The sequence below is a fragment of the Eretmochelys imbricata genome, chromosome 1 (genome assembly GCF_965152235.1).
Source record: "Eretmochelys imbricata isolate rEreImb1 chromosome 1, rEreImb1.hap1, whole genome shotgun sequence".
NCBI lineage: Eukaryota > Metazoa > Chordata > Testudines > Cheloniidae > Eretmochelys > Eretmochelys imbricata.
The window spans coordinates 342,206,972-342,227,940 of NC_135572.1; the positions used below are offsets into that span (position 1 = coordinate 342,206,972).

At 40.0% G+C, this 20,969-nt stretch overlaps 1 protein-coding gene across 1 annotated transcript in view; it reads left to right on the plus strand.

The window, feature by feature from the left end:
- The window catches only part of SEMA3A (semaphorin 3A), a 196,404-nt gene that overhangs the window by 100,103 nt on the left and 75,332 nt on the right, over positions 1-20,969 (plus strand). The window contains exon 5 of the mRNA XM_077807879.1: positions 15,927-16,020. Coding sequence (XP_077664005.1) covers positions 15,927-16,020 — 94 coding nt within the window. The remainder of the gene's footprint in view (positions 1-15,926; positions 16,021-20,969) is intronic.

The following is a 20,969-nucleotide window of genomic DNA, read 5'->3' on the forward strand; positions in this document are numbered from 1 at the left end:
TTATGAGGAGAGGCTGAGGGAACTGGGCTTATTTTAGTCTGCAGAAGAGAAGAGTGAGGGGGGATTTGATAGCAGCCTTCAACTACCTGAAGCGGGGTTTCAAAGAGGATAGAACTAGGCTGTTCTCAGTTGTGGCAGATGGCAGAACAAGAAGCAGTGGTCTCAAGTTGCAGTGGGGGAGGTCTAGATTGGATATTAGGAAAAGCTATTTCTCTAGGAGGGTGGTGAAGCACTGGAATGGGTTACCTAGGGAGGCGGTGGAACCTCCATCCTTAAGGTTTTTAAGGCTCGGCTTGACAAAGCCCTGGCTGGGATGATTTAGTTGGTGTTGGTCCTGCTTTGAGTAGGGGGTTGGACTAGATGACCTTCTGAGGTCTCTTCCAACCCTAATCTTCTATGATTCTATGATAATAAATGAAGAAATACTTTCAAAGAGGTGATAGAGAGTTGTCAGAAAGACAAAATATTGGGAGTTTAAATTATTCGTATAAAGCCTGCTTGATATCTTTACTTATGTTAGGCACTACCTTACTCCCATTGAAATCAATGAGGCTACTCAAAGAATAATGTACTACTTAATATGAATAAGGGAGTGAGAATCTGGCCTATAGTTATGAAGCTGAGGGGGAAAAAACAAAAAAGGAGCATAGTTTTTTAGAGATACTACAGGATCCTTTTCTTATGCAGTTTTCTGAATAACTGATATGGTCAAAAGCAATTCTAGACCTAGTCCTCAGAAATTATTTTAACCTGAGAAATAATAAAGTTACAGCAAGGGAGCGTCTAGAATCGAATGATAATATGATCTGATTTTAACTGATGAACTGATAAGGGTAAGCACTAGGAGCAGCAACACAAATAGTGTTGCAGCTACGTGAAAGATGACGTTCAAGTTCTCAGTGGCCCTGATTCAGGAAAGCTTTGTTCTCAGGAAGGTACTACCGACTTAGTACACATGGGTAAGTGTTGTTCTGGGATAAGAATGTGGTTAAACACATGCTTAAGTGGTTTCCTAAACTGGAGCCTAAAATGTCAAAAAGAAAAATTGTTAAACTCCAGTTTCTTAAGCTAGGATCTTAAATCTACATTTTTGTATTTAGGTACCTAAATGGATTAAGGAGTTTACTTTTAGGCATCAAGGTTAAAAATTTCTTAAGTGCCTAGGGTCCCATTTTTAAGAGAAGCACAGTCACCTAAGAACCTAAGTTTCATTGAAAGTCAGGTTATATCTACACAAGAGACCTGACTGCGGACCAGCTGTGCACACTACCACTTAGGCTGGCAAAACTTACGTTAGTTGCGGGGTGGGCGTGTTTTTTCACACTCTTGAGTGACATCAGTTTTGCAGACATAAATGGTAATGTAGACATGGCCTTAGTGGCTTACGTCACTTTGAAAAGGGATTTAGGCTCCTAAGTGTTAAGCACTTTTGAGGATTTTACCCCGAAGCTTAAACATTTTGGCTTGGAATCCAAAGTAGGTAACAGAAAGGAAGAGTTGAAGAAACTGTAACCAAAATTCATTCTGCTTAACTCTGAACAGCGGTGTTATAACACAGGTCAATATGTCAAGGGGGGCTATAAAGGTGAGATGTAAAGGTTAATCTCTACCATGAGCAGAAAGCTTTAAAGAGTATCAGCAATCTGATAAGAAAAAAAGATCAGAAAGAGCTATAAAAATAAGCATAAATAACTGAACAATTTAGATGGGGGAGGGGAGTCTGAACGCTGAATTTCAGAGACTATTTCTGTTGAGAGGAAATGTTCGAATAACTGGCAGTAAGCAAAGGTAAAAGGTTTTTCATGAAGAAAATTGAAATTGCAATGGAAGACAGGAAAAAGAAAATTAAAATGGCACATCTGTTTGCGTTAAAAATTGTCTGTCTTTATCTAAGGCCTAATCCTGAATTGATTGAAATAAATGACATAGCTCATTGGGTGCAGGATCAGGCTCGTAGGTGCCAATCTGGCAGAGCACTGAAGCACATGTTTAACTTTGAAGTCAATGGTAATAGTCATAGGCTGCAAGCTAAGCATATACTTACGTTCTTTGCTGGAAAGAGACCTTAGGCCCTGATTCAGCAAGGCACTTAAGCATGTGACTGTCTTTAAGCATATAAATTAATCCCAGTGGGACTACTTGCATGGTTAAAGGACCATAGGAGTCACTATACTGGTCAGATCTGAGGTCCTGCTCATCTCCACCACTAGACGCTCCAGCGTAAGCCATACAACTCCACAGTAAACAAATGTGGGACAATCAGCTTCCACCGTAGCTCCCATGCTGATCTCTAGGTAACTAGATATACTAGGTAACTAGGTAATAGAGATTAAACCTGGAAGCATAAAGCTAAGTACCTTGCTAAATCAGGGCCATAGTGAGGAGAAAGTAAGTGGAGAATGCCAAAGCTGTGATCATATTTCTTAATAAAGTAGTCAAGGAGTACAGGTGATGCTACGGTGTCGATAACAACCAAAATGCCCATGAGAAGTTTGGCCCTCTGAAGGGAAACAAGTAATGTGCATGTGTCCAGCTCAGATAGAGCATACATATAGCTACATGTTTGAAAGGAAATGAATGAGGCAAGAAGTAAGAAACAATATTTTCAGAAATTCCTTAATATTAAGTCAAGCTCTCGAGAATAGGAATGTGTTACATTTATCCAAAAAGAGGCCTCAGACTGTAGAATGAAATTATACATAGGGCTTCTGGTTTGGGGGTGGGGGGCAGGTTATTCATTTACTTTTCAGAGTTTATTTTTAGTAATTTTTGAGTTTTATGTAGATGTCCAAAAATTTGGGGTTGTTTCTTTTTGTAAATACTGTAATGAGAACTGTATATTATAGTGAGTAATCTTCTTGTAATATTCCCTCGTGTGCTTTAAGATAGTACTGTTTCAAACAGCACTACATTAAAGTGCACCAGCAGGACTTTACTGTACCTTTAGTGTACACCAGCAGGACTACCTAAACTAACTAATGTGCAAAATATTAGTATGCATTAGAAGTCACACCCCCATAGTTCACATTATTGAACTGTTTCAGAGTAACAGCCGTGTTAGTCTGTATTTGCAAAAAGAAAAGGAGTACTTGTGGCACCTTAGAGACTAACCAATTTATTTGAGCATGAGCTTTCGTGAGCTACAGCTCACTTCATTGGATGCATACCGTGGAAACTGCAGAAGACATTATATACACACAGAGACCATAAAACAATACCTCCTCCCACCCCACTGTCCTGCTGGTAATAGCTTATCTAAAGTGATCGTCAAGTTGGGCCGTTTCCAGCACAAATCCAGGTTTTCTCACCCTCCGCCCCCCCTCCCCCAAACTCACTCTCCTGCTGGTAATAGCCCATCCAAAGTGACCACTCTCTTCACAATGTGTATGATAATCAAGGTGGGCCATTTCCTGCACAAATCCAGGTTCTCTCACCCCCTCACCCCCCTCCAAAAACCACACACACAAACTCACTCTCCTGCTGGTAATAGCCCATCCAAAGTGACCACTCTCTTCACAATGTGTATGATAATCAAGGTGGGCCATTTCCTGCACAAATCCAGGTTCTCTCACCCCCTCACCCCCCTCCAAAAACCACACACACAAACTCACTCTCCTGCTGGTAATAGCTTATCCAAAGTGACCACTGTCCCTACAATGTGCATGATAATCAAGGTGGGCCATTTCCAGCACAAATCCAGGTTTTCTCACCCCCCCACCCCCCCACCCCCCACACAAACTCACTCTCCTGCTGGTAATAGCTCATCCAAAGTGACCACTCTCCCTACAATGTGCATGGTAATCAAGGTGGGCCATTTCCTGCACAAATCCAGGCTTTCTCACCCTCCCCCGCCCCCCCCCGGAAACACACACACACACACAAACTCACTCTCCTGCTGTGTAGAAATTGAACTGTGTAGAAATCCCTTAGATACAAGTAATCATTTCTGGCGTTTTTTCTGGTGTTTATTGGACAAACATCAATTTCTTTTTTTTTTCTCTCTTATTTTTTTTTTAAATAGGGGTTGTTTTATTAATGTTTATCAGTTAAAATTTAAATCAGAAGTCCTAATTATAGACCAGTTATCTCAACTTCATTGTGAAGCAATTAAAGACAAATTCTTATCCCACTAAAGTCAATGGTAGCTTGCAATCTACATCAGTCTTCAGAAAAACACATACTTAGAAACATACTCTCAAACACACATGAATTTTCATCCAGAGACTCAAATGCTTGAAATGTAACATAGCACATATACATGCAGATGTTCAGAAAACATTTGATAAAGTTCCTCCTCAAATATTGTTTTGTAATACAATGGGCCAAATGCATACGGGATATAAGAGATACTGTAAGTTATAGCTTGAAAAGTGGGTGTAAATGACTGTAAATTGGTGTAAATTCAGTGCTGAGATGGCAGGAGGGAGGGGACTGTCGGAGGAAAAGCTACCAGCCAGATTGTGTAAAGTGATGGCTACACGACTGCTTATGTCCATACAGCTCATGTTACTCAAGGGTGTGAATTAGCCACCCTGCTGAGCGAAATAATTTATGCTGACAGCACTATGTCGGCATGAGAGTTTCTCTTGCTGACATAGCTATCCCCGCAGGTGAGGGCTAGAGTAATTAAGCCAACAGGAGAGCTCTCTCCACTGCTTAGAGCGGCTACATTAAAGAGCTTACAGAGGCACGCCTGCATCGGTGCAGCTGCACAGCTATAAGCTCTCCAGTGTAACCATCATCTAGCTAAAGCAGGATGGAAGAAGATGTAAGATAAAGCAGGGTTCCCCTGTTGGTTGCTTTTCTTGTTACTAATTCAACCTTCCTCCTCTTCTGTATTGTAGTTACACTCCCCAAATTACCAATATGCAAATTGCTCTTCCATTTACATTATCTCTGCATTTTTGGCCCAATGAGTCAGAAGAATATACAGTGGTTTATATTATTTTGGATGGAAAACTGGACTGAGAACAGCAAACATTCAATCACAGCAAATTGAGGCCAACAGCTTAAAGATTCAGAAAGGATGAGGCATTTATAAAGATGAGAACGTCCACAGCTATATTTTTTAGGATAAAACTACATAGGGATAAAATCACTAATGCATGAGGATATAAACCAACTTCTAAGTGATAGGGGTTTGATGAAATTTAGGACAGTTATTCCATAATTGTCAGCTACAGGGATTCATTCACCTCCCTCTGTAACATGTGGTGTTAGTTGCTGGCAAAGACTGGTTGCTGCTCTACAGGGAACACTGGTCTGGTCCAGAGTTGCAATTCCAAAATTCCTATAGAAATAATTCTATATGGAGGCAGATTCTCAGCTGGTGTCATCTGTCAAACAACAACAGGAGACAGAAAATCCAGACCATAGGGAAATAAGGTCAAATTGTTTGATTCGGAGCCATTTCATTAAGGAAAGGAAAATATATGGCATATGGTGTCAAGTAAGGCAATTGAAATAGAGAGTCAAAAAAGTTTAAAATACAGCTGTGTATCTGCATGACAAATTGGAGAATAGAAGAATACTGTGATGTATCAAGTAGGTGAGAAAGAGCTAATTAAAGGGGATGGACTTGCTGGATGTTTGTTTCTTTTTCTTATCCAGCAGTCATTAATGTTTTTGTTTGATTTATCTTCAGTTTCAACTTCTACCTTCTGTTCTGCTTCACACAGTGACATCAGTGTCAACTATCAGAAAACAAAAGCTGGGTGGATCCTTAAACCTTGAAACACAATCAAAGAACAATTATGGGAAAGAGATAATAATGTTTTAGCTGTTCTTTCCCTCCCCAGTCCCCGTCACCTCTCCCATATATTTAAACAGATTTGATTATTTAAATAAATACTGAACACTGAGGAGAAAAATTTCAGTGTAGTGCAGTACTGTGAATCTTCACTAAAATAATCTGAGTCACAAATGCCCATGACAATAATTTGAAAACTTACATCTACATGGCACATGATGCAATCAGACAAGCCATCTTCATTCTGAGTCCTATAAATGACCTTCTATGATGTCTGCTTTTTTTAAAATACAATAACACTAGGCACTTTGTGTGCCAGGAAATTCTCTAGGAAGATTTTTGCTATCTGTGTTGTCGGTTCAAATTCAACCCAGGTCAATAATGACTGAATGCTATCACCTGATGGATATTCAGTATTTTGTGTACACAATTGGCACATTTGCTGGCAGTCTCAGAGAAAAACCAAAAGCTGAATGGGCATGGAGCCTGATTTACATTCCGTGTCTCAAGGTAATCCCTGCAAATGAAGTTTAGCAGTACAGGTGCCAGATGCCTCTTCAGAGGTGTCCAGTGGATTGAGTTGTCATTTACTTCAGTGAAATTTGAGAAGGAAGCATGGCATTGTGGTTAAGCCACAAAACTAGGACTCGGGATATACGGCATAACACCTTAGCTCTGCCTCACACTTCCTGTGTGACATAAGGCAAGTCACGTAATCTCAGTTCCTTGATCTATAAAAATGAGGATAACATTTCCCAGATAGGGTATTGGAGTAGAGTGCTTGCAGGATTGCCTCTAACTTTCTACTAAGGAGAAAAAATGAAGCCAACTATGTACAAAGTGTTGTTAAATGCCCAAAGTGAAAAAGTAAAGATAAGGATTTTTTACTGTCATATATTTCAGTAATCTGAGTTTTTACCTATATCAACAGAGGTAAAACATTTTTACACAGAAGTGTAATTTTTTAATGTCCGTGAAAGTCTAATCCAATCCATCTGTGAGTAAAATCATCAACATCATCATCATCATCACCACACTGAAGACCGCTACACCATCCAGAGGGATCACGGTTGCTGGCGTCACTCCAGCCATCGTGTAGTGAAGTTCCCGGATCTGACTGAATCCTGTAAATCTACAATCGTATAGGATGGCACTGCAGGCACAGCTAGGTAGGAACAGGGTTTGCACCCCTTTTCACATCACTGGAGACTGTGAGAGCGCTGTGGGCTGGGCTGTTCTTGTCCATTTTGGCGACATAGTCAAGGAGCTTGCAACGCCACTGTTGAATATAATGAGTGATTGAGGGAAAGCCAGATCTCTTCAACATTATGACACTTTGCATAGGGTCAAACCACTTTATGCTCATGATTTGGTGCTGATGGTGTATATGGAATGTCTCTAGTTGCTCCAAATCTGCTTGAAAAAAGGTCCAAGTTTCTGACCCGTGTAGCAATACGGGTGTACACAAGTTTGAGAGATCCTGAACTTTGTTTTAGTGCAAAGTCATTTTTGTGTCCATTTTTTTTATGCTTTTTCATACATTTTTGTGACTTCATGCAGGAAGCTGCAAGATATATTCAGTACCAGTGCGAGAGTGCGCACTGGTTCACGGCTTTTGCTGTGTTTCTACACAACCTCAAGTGTGCAGCAGTGATGCTTTCTTGCCAATATTCTGTCAAGCTATTGAATGGATTTTAGGAGATGCTGCTCCACACATTAGAATCATGACTGTCAAGAAGTGTTCATTAACCAAGACTAAGCCAGTGCTGCTGCCTTGCTTGTGGAGAAGTCAGAGAATTTCAGCTGTGACCTCCAAGGTTTCCAAGATACCACCTACACTATGGGGTTGAATGTCTCATACAAGAAGACCAAGGTCCAGAACCTCAGAGCAGAGACACCAGATCTCCCGGTGCTGGTGAAGTCGAGTATCGTGGAGAGGGTTGATGAGTTCATCAACCTAGGCTACAAGGAGAGTTTCAATGGTCAGCAAACCAGATGTTCTTCAACAAATAGGTCTCACTGCCTCCTGCATGTGAGTACAATGATGCTTCCAATCTTTCCAGGCCCCATTCGTAGCATATAGTAATCAATGGAAAAACTCCCATTGACTTCTATTGGCTTTGGAACAGATGTTTAGCCAGTGATGCAAGCACAAATGTCAAACCCTGCAACTTGACTTCCCTGCTAGTACAAACACACCTAGAGCCAGAAAGACAGCTGGGGTTTTATTTTTCAAACTTCAGTTGTAAATGTTAGTTTTGACATCTGCAATTAAAAACAAAGAAAGGGGAAAATGTGTTTCATTCCCACACTGTACATCTCCTGGACCTCTGAATATGCAGTAAGGGGCCAGCTAACCTTGCCTCCCTTTTAACCTCCTGATTACATGTGAGCTCCAGCATTTCTTAGTATGTTCTTCCCTGCACTAGAAGGGCCTTTCTCATTGTCAAAGACGTGTATAGATAATGTGTTCCCCAAAATGTGTGTCTTACTCTTTATTGATATCTTATCCATCTCCAAATTGTAAGTTAGCAAAGTTTCAGTGTAAAGAAAGGATAACAGCAGAGTTCAGAAGGTTCCTCTTACAGGATAGTCACCTCATCCTGTTGACATGTTTACATCCAAGGTGACAGACTCCTCAGCAGGATAACCTCACAGATGTTCCAGACAGACTTGAATAAATAAATAAAATGGCACAATTTGCTCCCTGCTGAATAGGATCAAACTAGTCACTGTACCCAACAGTAAGTTTATACTTAACAAATAAGAGTTTTGTAAAACTAAGAGAAGAAGGACTTTGGAATGATCCCCTGACTTTTATGTGGCATTTCAGATGGAACTATGCTAACAGCAAGTGGACTGTTCAGATACCCATGCTAGTTGCATGCACAGAAGACCAAACTCTTCCTTCAGTTACATTTATGCAACTCCCTTGGCCGCTTGTCTAAATCTACTGTTATTCATGGACAACAGATTATAAGAAGGATTTGTGGCAGAGGCTGTTTTTAAAATCTCAATGTGAGATTTTAAAAATATATACAGTGCAGAATAACACAGATACTGTTTTTTCCCCTGTGTTCATTACTGTTAGATGTAATGACGACAAAAAGCAGAAGCATTTTGTCATGGATGCAGGTTTGGGAGTGACATGCCAATAAGTTAAAGCCTCATAAATTGGTGGTGAGGAAGAATAACTGTTTTAATTCATGGTCATTTAGAAGGGTAAATGTCAGATGTTGCAGAGACCCTGTCTTAATATATAAACATGGCAAAGGGCTAGGTAAGAGATTCATCCATAGCCCACTGGATTTGATGGAAATCTTTCTGTTGACTTCAAAGGGCTTTGAGATCAGGCTCTAATGTAGAGCCAGACTATGCCTGGCACCAGGACAGCTATGCAAGGGGAGGAAGGACACAAGGATCTTATGGTGTGGCACTTGGCATAGCAGCCAGCCATGACTGAAGTCCTTGTGCTCTCCTGAGCACAAGGATTGATCCTCTTTTGTCTAACTAGTGACCCTGGCTACCCCACAATGGGTAAAGTTAGGTATGGAGCAGTGAAGCCATGAGTCACTCCGCTCCATGCTGCCCTTATAGAAAGGTTCTGTAGAATTTGGTAAGTGTGACATCATTTGTGTTCTATACAGATGTAACAGAGTTCAGAAACCCATAGACTTTAATAGAAAACAATCTCCGTGTTGAAGAGCTTTTTAATAAAATAATTGGATTTAGCTATCATGCTTTGCCTAGCTGAAATAAGGGCTCACAGGGCCCTGATCAAAAGCTCATGAAATGGGTAGAAGTTTTTCCACTTCTAAAATATGGCACCTTTACACATCAGCAAAGGAAATAATCTGGCTTGATACTGATCTGAGCCACTGATGCTGTGGATTGTTTTACATATATATATATATATATATGTGTGTGTGTGTGTCTATATAGATATAAATATGTAGAGAAAGTGCACTACCTAGTTTTGCCAGCCTCAATGACCTTTTCTGTATGGGAGAGTCAAGAATAATGGAAAGTCAGGTGAGATCCTGAACAGAAAAGTTGTCTTTTAATGTGAACTTTGTTTTTGGAATAACATTGAATCAGGTATACTAAAATACATCAGTTTCTGTGTCCTTAACATTTTGGTTTCACTGAGGGAAAAAAACCACATTCTTTATGTTTGTTATTGCAAGAAAATCCAACCTGTACTAGAAAACTACATTGTTCTTAAAAATACTGCTGTGAGGGGTAATTGTAACTTGTGACAGAGAGAGGTTATAATTATGTCTACATTACTTACGTCTCCATGCACACAATAGAATTAATCATTTCAAAGGTATTTTTCTCTTATGCAATATCAGCTTTTAATGTGTTGGGGACATAATTCTTTCATTATAAAGAAAGGTAAAATTAGACCATGGTACGACTGGGTGGTTTCATATGACAAATCACTGTAGAGAATGAAGACTGAAGATAAACTATCATTGCAAAATTGTCAGAGTTAAAATTGTGATAATCTTCCACATGGTATCTTGCATTCCAGCCCTCTCAGATAGTTGACTCTCTCAATGGCCATTTGAGTGAAGTAGGTACTATTATCCCCATTTTGCAGATGATGACACTGAGACAAAAACGATTAAAAGACTTGCCCAAGGTCACACAGGACATACATGGTAGAGCTGGGATTAAAATCCAAGAATCATGTTTCAGGGCCCAGTCTAACAAGAAATCCTTGCATTGACTTAAGCATAGATGGATCGAGCTCTGTAATTGCCCAACGCTACATACAGTGCAGTTTTATTAAAGTGTATTCAAAGATAAAGGGGAACTCTTTACAATGTGTCTTCTGGACCTCTGTTGATCATTTTATTACCCACTTAGACCCTGATTCAGGAAAGCAGTCAAGCTGTTGATTTAATTGGGCCTCCGTTTTGTTGGTAGTTCAGAATTTTTCTTCTTTATACCAGGTAATTTAAAAATAGGAATGAAGCAGACAGGCTAAACATAATGGAGACATATGGCTAATGATTTTGGGTGCCTCAGTTTTAAAGTGTTCAGTTAGGCATGCTGTAGGAGGGGCTGGTTTCAGAGGGTACTACGAATTTTCTGAAAATCAGTGCCTTCCAAGGGATCTCAGGATGAGACATGCAAAATCACTAGCCACATTTGAAAATCTTTGCCATATGCCAACTCCACTTAATCCCTGTCTACATATTGCTATACAAATGTTTGATCACCGCGTGTGTCTGTGTGCGCGTGTGTACACGTGTCCAGGATACATTCAACACCCAAATCAGACGTGAAAATTCCCCAGAACAACTGCCAAAACCCTAATTATAGAAGCGACAAACATTCCCCCAGAGCTACCATTTTCTTTCTCATCAGAAAGTCTCTTGCATATAACAACACTTTTGTTAATTTCATTTATTTACAATGGGACAAGACTGAGACGGGGCAAGATTTATTACCATGACATCACTGACGTTCAGTAATTCATAAAACACTGGGTCTAGGAGTTAACACTGCTGTTATTTCCTCTGATGCCTGACCTCACCACAGTCTAATAACATACAGGAAATCCAGAAGACAAAGGGGGAAAGCAGTGGTCTTGATTGCTAAAAATAACTATAGAAAACTAGCACAATCCTGTAATAAAGTATGGCCCAATAATTTATTTAACATAGTAGTAGAATCTGCTAAAGCAATTGGAATCCATTATTCCTGTTCTAAATTTATTATGGAAAATAAGGAGACCAGGGAGGGAACCACTTAAAGAACTGAGACTTTTAAGTTGTATAGTTCAATTGTATGTATCGGTTTTAGGAGTGTGTTTCTTATTGCTTACATATGCTGTCTCCTTAATAGCTCAGCTAGAACAGACAATCATTGTATAGCACTTATGTTTCCAGAGGTCATCCTGTTTGAGCCAGACAGTGATGTAGGTGATATATTACACTTGACACCCCAGAATGTTGCTATACAAAGGGATTCTAAATCTCAGCGTCCCTGAGAATTGTTCAATATTCTTGATGGTATCTAATGTCTGGTATGCCACTGAGATGGGATTTTTTGGTGTCTTTACTAATCAATCAAGGTTAACATGACATTCATGTTGTGCTTTTTTTCTGATCACGCTACTTTTGCTAGGTCATCTTGTACAGAGAAAATAGTATAATGAAATTCTTTGGGGGTTCCATGGTCATTTCATTTATTTAAAACAAGTTCTTCTTCTTGTCTTTAATACAGTCAGGATTTAGACAGAGTTATAGAACAGGTAGAGTGCGTGAGGTTTGCATACTGACCCTACAACTATTCTGTACAAATATTGCAAAAAACAAATGTTCACAAACATTTATTCTTATTTCAAACAGTTGTTCAGTTTGATCATGCTTGTGTCCCTCTTTATTCACTTATGTTGCACAGAGATTTGGGGAGTGCCTGTTCTTCCTAAGAACATCAATATTACCATGCAAACAAAGATATTTATGTGTGAACAAGAGTATTTGGTAATTGACATTGACAAACTGTTTTAACAGCTTTTTCACCTGATCAGGGAACAGAAGCATACCATGTGACTTAGATGACCAATCACACACCAGAAAAAATGAATAGCAAATAAATAAAGGCAACTGTTTGTGAAGAACTCATTTGAATTGCATCCTTTATAACTATTAAATCATTCAGACTCTAAACAACCTTGGGTACTAGAGGAGTATTTTGAGGCTAACCAGGTGAATCTGAGCCACCGAGAAATTAAAGTCAAACTTTTCAAAATTGGGTCTCTAAAGATCAGCCCTAAGTAAAAGTGGCCTGAGTTTTAGAGGTGATGAGCAACCACAGTTCCCATTTAAATCAACAGAGCCTAAAAATTGGGGCCTGGATTATGACTGGGATTTTCAAAGGAGCCTAATGGATTTAGTTGCCCAAATTCTACCAAAGCCTAAGAACCAGATTTTCAAAGCTATTTAGCCACCTAAAGATGCAGGTAGGTGTCTAGTGGGATTTTCAAAAGTACCTAAGCAGGTTAGCCACCTAAGGCCTGTTTAAATTAACGGGAGTTATTAAGCTCTTATCTGCATCGTTAGATACCTAAATACCTTTAAAAATTTGACTCTAAGTACCTAGCTGTATGAACCCACTTTAGAAAAGTTTGGCCTAAGTGACATACTCAAAATCTGTGGCAAAATCAGGAATAGACGCCAAGGGCCCAATCCTGATTCAGCTTAAGTCAATGGAAAAATAGAACTAAGCTCTGCACCTTCTGTCTCTCAGGCTTTACCTCCAGGATTATCCTTCTTCCCTCGTTTACATTAGGGTTGACTTGAATTACATGGGAACATCTACAGGAAACCAAACCTAAAGACTTTTATAATTCCCACAGTGAATAAATGAAACTATTCTATATTCAGTATATTGGGACCAGAATTTCATTTACACTAAGGATATGAAGGGGCCTTAAAATGGGAATACATTACATTTCCCTCCATTTTTAGGTCTCTTTGCTCTGGCAGAGCCAAGGGAGCAGTTTTACTGTAAATGAGAATCAGGTCCTTAGGTCATTTTGTTACAATAATCTTTCTTTGAAATCTATCTGATTTTTATTTGCCCTTGTACAAAATTTCATCTTACTACCAGCATGCTTTTTCATGAATGCCAGTCTTTGATTATATAATAGACTTGAAACAATTTTGAAACAGTGAGCAATTTGTGAGCCCACTATGTACTTCTTGCTATTTATGGATAGGCTGATTCACTAAAATGTGATGCTTTGCATTCAAATTATAAAGCCCAGGAGGTTTCCAATTATATGTTCAAGCACTTTTCCAAGGGCAAATAGTTTGCATACTGTCTCGCTAAAAGCTTCTTGCCTTTATTTATTATTTGAGTTTCCATTTTGGATCTATGTCCAGCACTCTTGAAAATGATCAAGTGCACATTTTTATAGAAGCTTTAAGGACTAAATTCTGCCTTCAGATGTATGTGTGGAGATCCCAATCTCCTGCTGCTGAGCTCCTCTGAGAGCAGAATTTGGACCTAAATCCTTCTTTATTGCTTCTTACTCTTATTTCTGAGTGAGTGCAAGATCTTCTTAATAATTTACTCTGTTTACTGCTTGTTTGTATTCTAAGGGGTGAGGTTTTACTATGACTTCTGCACTTAAATGTATTTGGGCAAGTTGCCCTACTTGTAATAGGTTATGCTTCCAGGAAAGCATGCTTCCAGAGACCTTCAGACTAATAATGATACATTAATGGGTCACCTAACAATTATACATTTATTATTATTATTTATTATTACTTGCTGATAAATTTGGGAACTTAATTAACATCTTTACATAGTATTTAAACTGAAATATGAAAACACTGTGGGATTTCTCTATTTTTCCTCTTATTTCAAAGGGGTTATTCCCCAAAAGCCAAGAGCAGGATATATCATCTGTATATTCTGTTGGCCAGATTTTCCTCTCCTTTATGCAAGTCATAAACCATTGTTAATGGAACCACAGTGTCATCAAACTGCTACAATGGAGTCTCAAATCAGGGCCTTCATCCATTGAATAATTCTCCACATCTGTTTCTTATTTGTCTCATAATGGCACACTGGATTACCTTGGGATGATATTAAAACTGTCATGACACTAACTTTGTAACATTATCATGTATCCATTGGGGTACAGGTTGAGCAATTATCTGCATTAATGAAAGAATCCCAAGGAAATGTGTACTGATAATAACTTTTATATTAAAAATGGCTTATAGCATTAGTGCCACTTTCTGTTACTATTGTCCAGTACTTATAATGTCATCTGCTTATTCCTTTAATTTATTATGCAAGAACTAGATTTGGGGTGTGCAGCTAAAGTTCAGATCAAGTTTTCATTTTTTGTAAGTTAATATGCTACAATTTGTGATTTGAGGGACAAAGTCAGGAAATAGAGTCAGAGTGGTGGAATGAAGATCATAGTTTGAAGACTAAACAAAAAAGGAGAGGTTGAAGGAGAAGAGAGTGATGCCATGATGCAGGAGATCAAAGAGGATACTCAGATATAGGGAGATAGCATAAGGGAAAACATAGAGTCCTTACAGGAGGTGACTAGGTAAATGTCAAGATGTGAATGAAGGGGATGAGAAAAGGAAGATGAGAGAAAATATGAAGGCAGGTTGTTATGATATTGGAAGAAAAATATCATGTGCCTTAGTTGCTTTAAACTATTAATATTGTGTTAGGCCTAAGATACGGGACTGTTTCTTTGTATGCATCTGTACAGCACCTAACACAATGGGACCTCTGACTATAATCCAGTGGGAGAGGAAGGGAAAAAAGGGGTTACAGCAAACTGCATCTGTAACTATAGTCCATGGCATGTAGAGGTGAAAAGGAAATCTGTCCCCAGCATATATTCTGGCTTTTCATGGGAGATGTGGATTTTACCCACACTGCAAAAACTAGAAACATTGTGCTTATTTTGATTGGCAGATATGGCCCTGAGCCAATGAAAAATAATTGGATGTACTGAAATCCCATTGTTTTGTATTTATTGGACTGGATTTGTTTAGCGTTGGCGGAGGTTTTATTTGATCTAGTTTATATCTCATCATGCTGTTCCCCCAGCTCATAGAACTAAAAAGCAATGCATTGAAAAGTACTGAAAGAAATGACTACTAATAATGTGAATGAACTGCGTCTGGGGATAAGGGAAATGCCGGTCTTTAAAAGCCCAAGTTCGCTAGAGGAGGATGCAACACTGCCATTTATGCCAAGATTTCTCCTTGGGAAATGTGGGTATCGTGGTCAATGAAACATGCTTCACCTTTTTTAATTCCAGATACAAAGTCCAAACATCAAGATCTTTCTTCAATCCTTATTCAGGCAAACTCCCACTGAAAGCAATGCAAAGTTATTAGAAACATATGAGTATTAGATTAGAGCTCAGGAGTTGTCTGAATGAGTTTTGACTGATGTTCAGCAATGTCATTCTAGTTGTAAGACAGACCGTCTGGGCCAGATTCTTAGCTGCTGCAGGTAGGTATAGCTTCACTGACCTCCCTGGTGATATGCCAATTTGCCCCAGCTGAGGATCTGGCCCTCTGTAGCTATCTTGGATGCAACACTGTATTGAATCAGACTCAGTATTAGTGTCCTTTTGTCACATAATTATATTGCTTTTTCTTTTCCTCAACAGGACAACATTTTTAAACTGGAGGATTCGCATTTTGAAAATGGACGAGGGAAAAGCCCCTATGACCCCAAATTGCTGACAGCTTCTCTTTTAATAGGTACGTGCGGTGGTGTATAATGAATGAGACCTACTTTCTCTATAGAGAAATACAAGTTTGCTACATTTTCCCTTTCACACTATTTCACAATGGTTGTGGGGTTTTTGTTGTTGTTTTGGGGGTGAGGGTTCTATGTTAAAATAATTCCAGGCTGATTATTTGGCAGATGGCTTATCCAAGTGTTTTGAAAATAAGGTGACTATATAAAAGATGCCTCAAATATCAGCTGTTTTGTTTGTTTCCCCATTGAGATGGCACACTCTTAATTTCAGCTGAAGTCAGTGGGAACAAGGGATACTCGGGAATTTACACATACAAACCCTAAGACCCTGATCCTACAGCTGACTGTCTATAGGGGCTAGGGAGCAGGTCTAGAATCATGGGTTGTGGAGTCCCTGGAGTGCTGACTCTCACTCATCAGCACCAAGGGAGAAGGGTGAAGTAGCACCTCGCTAAACCTGGAAGGTTAAACCCCACAGGACATTCCCTCGGAGCATCCAAGGCCCGCAGCCATCTGATTGGCTTACTCCTTCTACTTGAGCCAGCAACGAGCCAGCTGGTCTGTCTGAACAACGGATTCTGCCACATCAGACCCTGCTCTTGCTTGCCTCCTGCAATCCTGATCCAACTCTGTTCCTGGTTCCTGAGATGCTCCTCACTCCTAGCTTCCCCCTTGCTCCTGCTCCATGCCTGATCCTTGCCTCTCTCTTGTTCCTGCCATTTCACCTTGATCCTGACCATCGGCTACCAGTCCTGGCTCTGACCCTTGGTTCTAACTTCTGACTGACTCTGGCTCAACCCTTTGCTTGGCACTTGGCAGTTGACTCCATCTCTGGCCTCTACTTCCATACCCTGTCCTGACACCTGCTCTGCCCACTAGGACATACTGTTTATGTCCCAGTTTTGAACACACCCACACAGAGCCTCGCTGAGGTTGTTGATGGCCCTAAGAAGACACTGGGGTGAGGGTGTCCACTCACTTTCAGTTGCAGGATCAGGGTCTAAGGGCCAGAGTTTTAAAGGTATTTAAGTGACGTCACTGATTTCAACCAGAGTTAGGTGCCTAAATACCTTTTCAAAATCTGGCCCTAAGTTACTATTGCGTCATTGATCCTGTTTAGTTTTTCTGGCTGAGTTTTGCAAAGGAGGCTAAGAGATTTAGATACACATCTTTCATTGAATTAACTATTATTAAATCAGGAGTGGCTAAATTAATGGAAGATGTGTGTCAAAATCCTTTAAATTGCATTGAAAATCTAGCCTCCCTTTTTATTTTAATGACTAATTTTTCCTTCTCCTTTTTCTTCCCTTGTGTTAATGTTGTGTGAGAAGGAAATAAAAAGGCATTTTTTCCCCTTTCCCCTTACCTGAGCAGTTAAAATTTCATGGGTTTTGCTACAGAGGCTTTGTCCTTGATATATGACTTTGTGGGTCAAGATTAGTAGTTATAACTCAAGATCTCAAGGAGGCATCAATGGGCTTTCAAAAGTTCACTGTTCTGTGTCCCCCCAAAACCCTCCCTAAGATAAAAACTAGTCTAGCGTGAGTTATATTCTCTGTTACTTTTCAAACATTGGTAATTGTAGGTCTTTACCCAATCAACATTCATGCTCAATTTACATTGCATTTGCTCATAAAAGACAGCAAGAATACATAGTCCAGAGGTAGCCCTAATGATCACAGGTGATGAGCTGCCCTGGGGCCACACAGTTTTGTAAACAAGAAAGAAGCACATACCTTGCTCCAACTTGCACCCTGTACTTACTCCAAACGAAAAGGAAAGAACCATGTGCCTAAAAGGCTGGTGCATAAATTAATGCCTGGAGCAACTTTAATTTGTGATGGAGCTGCTCCCCGGGATTGACTTGACTATTTACTTCAATATTCAATAAAGAAGAGGGATGATGACAAGCCGGTATTACGTGATACACACGGTATGCAACCACACAAAGTCAAGAGTCTAACCTTTCACATTCCTTTTTTTACCCGGTCCTGCACAAATATGATTATTTTATTTCCTTTGGCTTTGCTTTCAATGTTTTTAACAAATCTTTGCCTTTGCCAGGTTAGTCACATTTTTGCTGCCTCAGTATTTTTTTCCTCTGTCTTAAATATTTATTTCCCCACTATAGATCATTATCCTGAGCACCTTGTTAGGTTTTGACTCAGGCTTCAAGTAGATCTGTGTGCTTACTTGTGCTCTTGAAAATCAGGCAGATTGATTTTTTTTCCCTTTTTTTAAACCACAGGACAATTTTTGCCTCTCTAAGACTTCTTATTGGTTTCCTTATTGCCACACTGTGTTATGTGCTACATTATAATGCTACAATTATGTAGGACATTTTACTAAAAAGTTCCCTAAGTATGTTACGAAGTGGGGGCCAGATATACTCACTGGTTTCCAATGGCTTACTCTGCCAGTGGCCCTCCGGTAGAAAGTTGATCTGGTGGGAAGCACAGCCCCCTCTGTACCTACATGATCTCTGAGGCAGCTGATACAGCATTCCAAGTGGGTGGAATTGACCCAGAAGAGGGTGGAGCCAGGCTGGCTGGGAGATGAGCTAATTGAGCCACAACTGCTTCCCCACAGTACAGTTCTCCCAAAACTTTTTCTGTCGCAGTCCCCCTTACCCATAATGGAACCTGTCCACGCCCCACAGGAAATGCAGTAGAGAGCCGGAGTCAGAAGTAAAGCTGTGGTCGGGGCCAGGAGTCAGGAGCTGGGAGTGGGGTCAGCAGTGGGGCAGCAGCCGGGGCCTGAGGCTGGGGCCAGATCTGCGGCTGTGGAGCGGAGCAGGGCTGCATGACACTCATTCCCTGCCCCCCATGGGGCGGTGGCCCGTGCCCTGCCACATACACCTGAACATTCCTCTGCACTCCCCTCGGGGAGCGCACCTCACAATTTGTGGACCACTGCCATAGTAAAGCCCTTTGGAAGGAGACAGCTGTACTTTCTCCTGCCTTTTCCTAGAAGTGAATGATCTCCTTTGCTGCAGCTGCCTTCTTCAAGGCCAGGGATTGCAATTTGCACCCACACATACTCACGTGTTTGTTTCTGTGAATATTTAAAATGATCACTCAACCATCACTAAAATGCAGCCACCTCTGAGGTGTAACATAGCTTCTATACTACCAGCAACCCTAAACAGTGACTTTTTTAAGAGTGAAGGCAAAGAATAAATTCTCGATTCAGAAATGACAGGGCAAATTTTAAGTGAGTAGAATGTGATTGCCCAAGTTGGAATTTCAGCAGGACACCAAGATTAATATGCAAAAAGTGCCCTACAATATTTAATAGCAATTAGTATTCAGGGTTTTCCATTTTTGTCTCATCTGAAAGAAACATGTGTATAAAAAGGGTTTCCGGATAAAATTCAATCATGTTTTAAAGAAATATTTCATCATTATTAAATTGTTTTGGTATATTTTTAAAATAAGTTTCTCATTCCACCCACGTGCAAACATTATTCATTATTTTTTAATGTTTATTAAAGGTAGCTATTGCTACTCTGCTCTGAGTAGATGCCAGTTGTGAACATGCCTTCAAGAATCCAAGCCATTCTTTAGTCATCATTTCCTAGCTATATGTTGCTAACTAAACAACCCGCATGTGAGCATGTTAATACATGAAAGTGTTAGGAATATCTACTCCCAAGGCACTGCTTTCATCTGTTGTAGGACAGGAGAAAAAGGGAAAGGTAGGGTTGGTTTCAACTATGAAAGTTGCAAGAGCAGGTTAGACAAACACCTGTCAGGGATGGTCTAGATAATACTTAGACCTGCTTTGAGTGCAGGGGACTGAACTAGATGACCTCTCAAGGTCCCTTGCAGTCCTACTATTCTACGATTCTGAGAGAAGATTGTTAGCTAACGAATTAGTCTGAGACACTTAGGCTTTAGGGATTTTCAAAGAAGTGTCAAGGAGTTAGACAATCCAGTTGCACTGACTATCAATAGTATTGGAATCATTAAGTTCCTCTGAAAATCCCATCTGGGATTTTCAAAATCTCTTCATATTTGGCTTAACTGCTCCCATTGAAGTCCATGGAAGTTTTGCCATTGAATTCAGTGGGAGCAGAGTCAGGCCATCGTTTAGTGTCCCAGTGTCACAGGGTGCATCCAACATTGCCCGGTGTGCTGCACTGTCCAGCCTGTTCCTGGTACCAAACAAAAAGCTGTTTTCCTTTCACCACTTGTATCTTTTATTCCTCCACATTTCTACACACAGAACATAACACAGACATATTTGCCACACACCCTCCCTCATCAGCACACCTCACCTGCTGAGCCCCACTTTACTTCTCTTTCCTTCTACTTGTATCTTCCCAATTTACATCGTAAGCCCAGTAATTACCACCCAGGTGCTCATAATCCCCCAACAAAAACTATTTAATTGCTCACCAGTGAGCCTGCAGCTTTCTGCATGCTTCAGCAACATCAGTGATCAGGGTGCTGCTGCTAACACTGTGTTAGCCTTAATAGTCTGAGGGCATCCTCTGACCATTTGGTACCAGTTTTCATTAGGGAACTCTTTCCAACCGGTTGCAGTAACCTGCCCATTCCAGCATTAGTTTTATCTTCATCTGTGGACATCTAAAATTTATCATGACCTTAAAACAAGAACCTCAAAATTCAGTAATCTAAAACAAGAACTAAGCAACTCTTTTATCCTTAAGAGCTGAAGACAAAAAAGTACAAAAGATACATGAACATTCTTTAATTTCAGAAATCTTGGTATCTAAGAAAATCTGGAAATTGTTCTTAAAGTTCAATGGATCAGGAAAAACTGTTCCGTCCAAAAGATTTACAATGAGAAACCGAGTGGTTGTGCACTTTAATGGTCACCTTTGTGTTTGGAAAGTTAATATACAATATATCTGTTTGTGTACATGTGTCAACACCAGTCCTTTTGGCCAAAGAGATTTGTTTTCACAACACCTTCCTCCTTA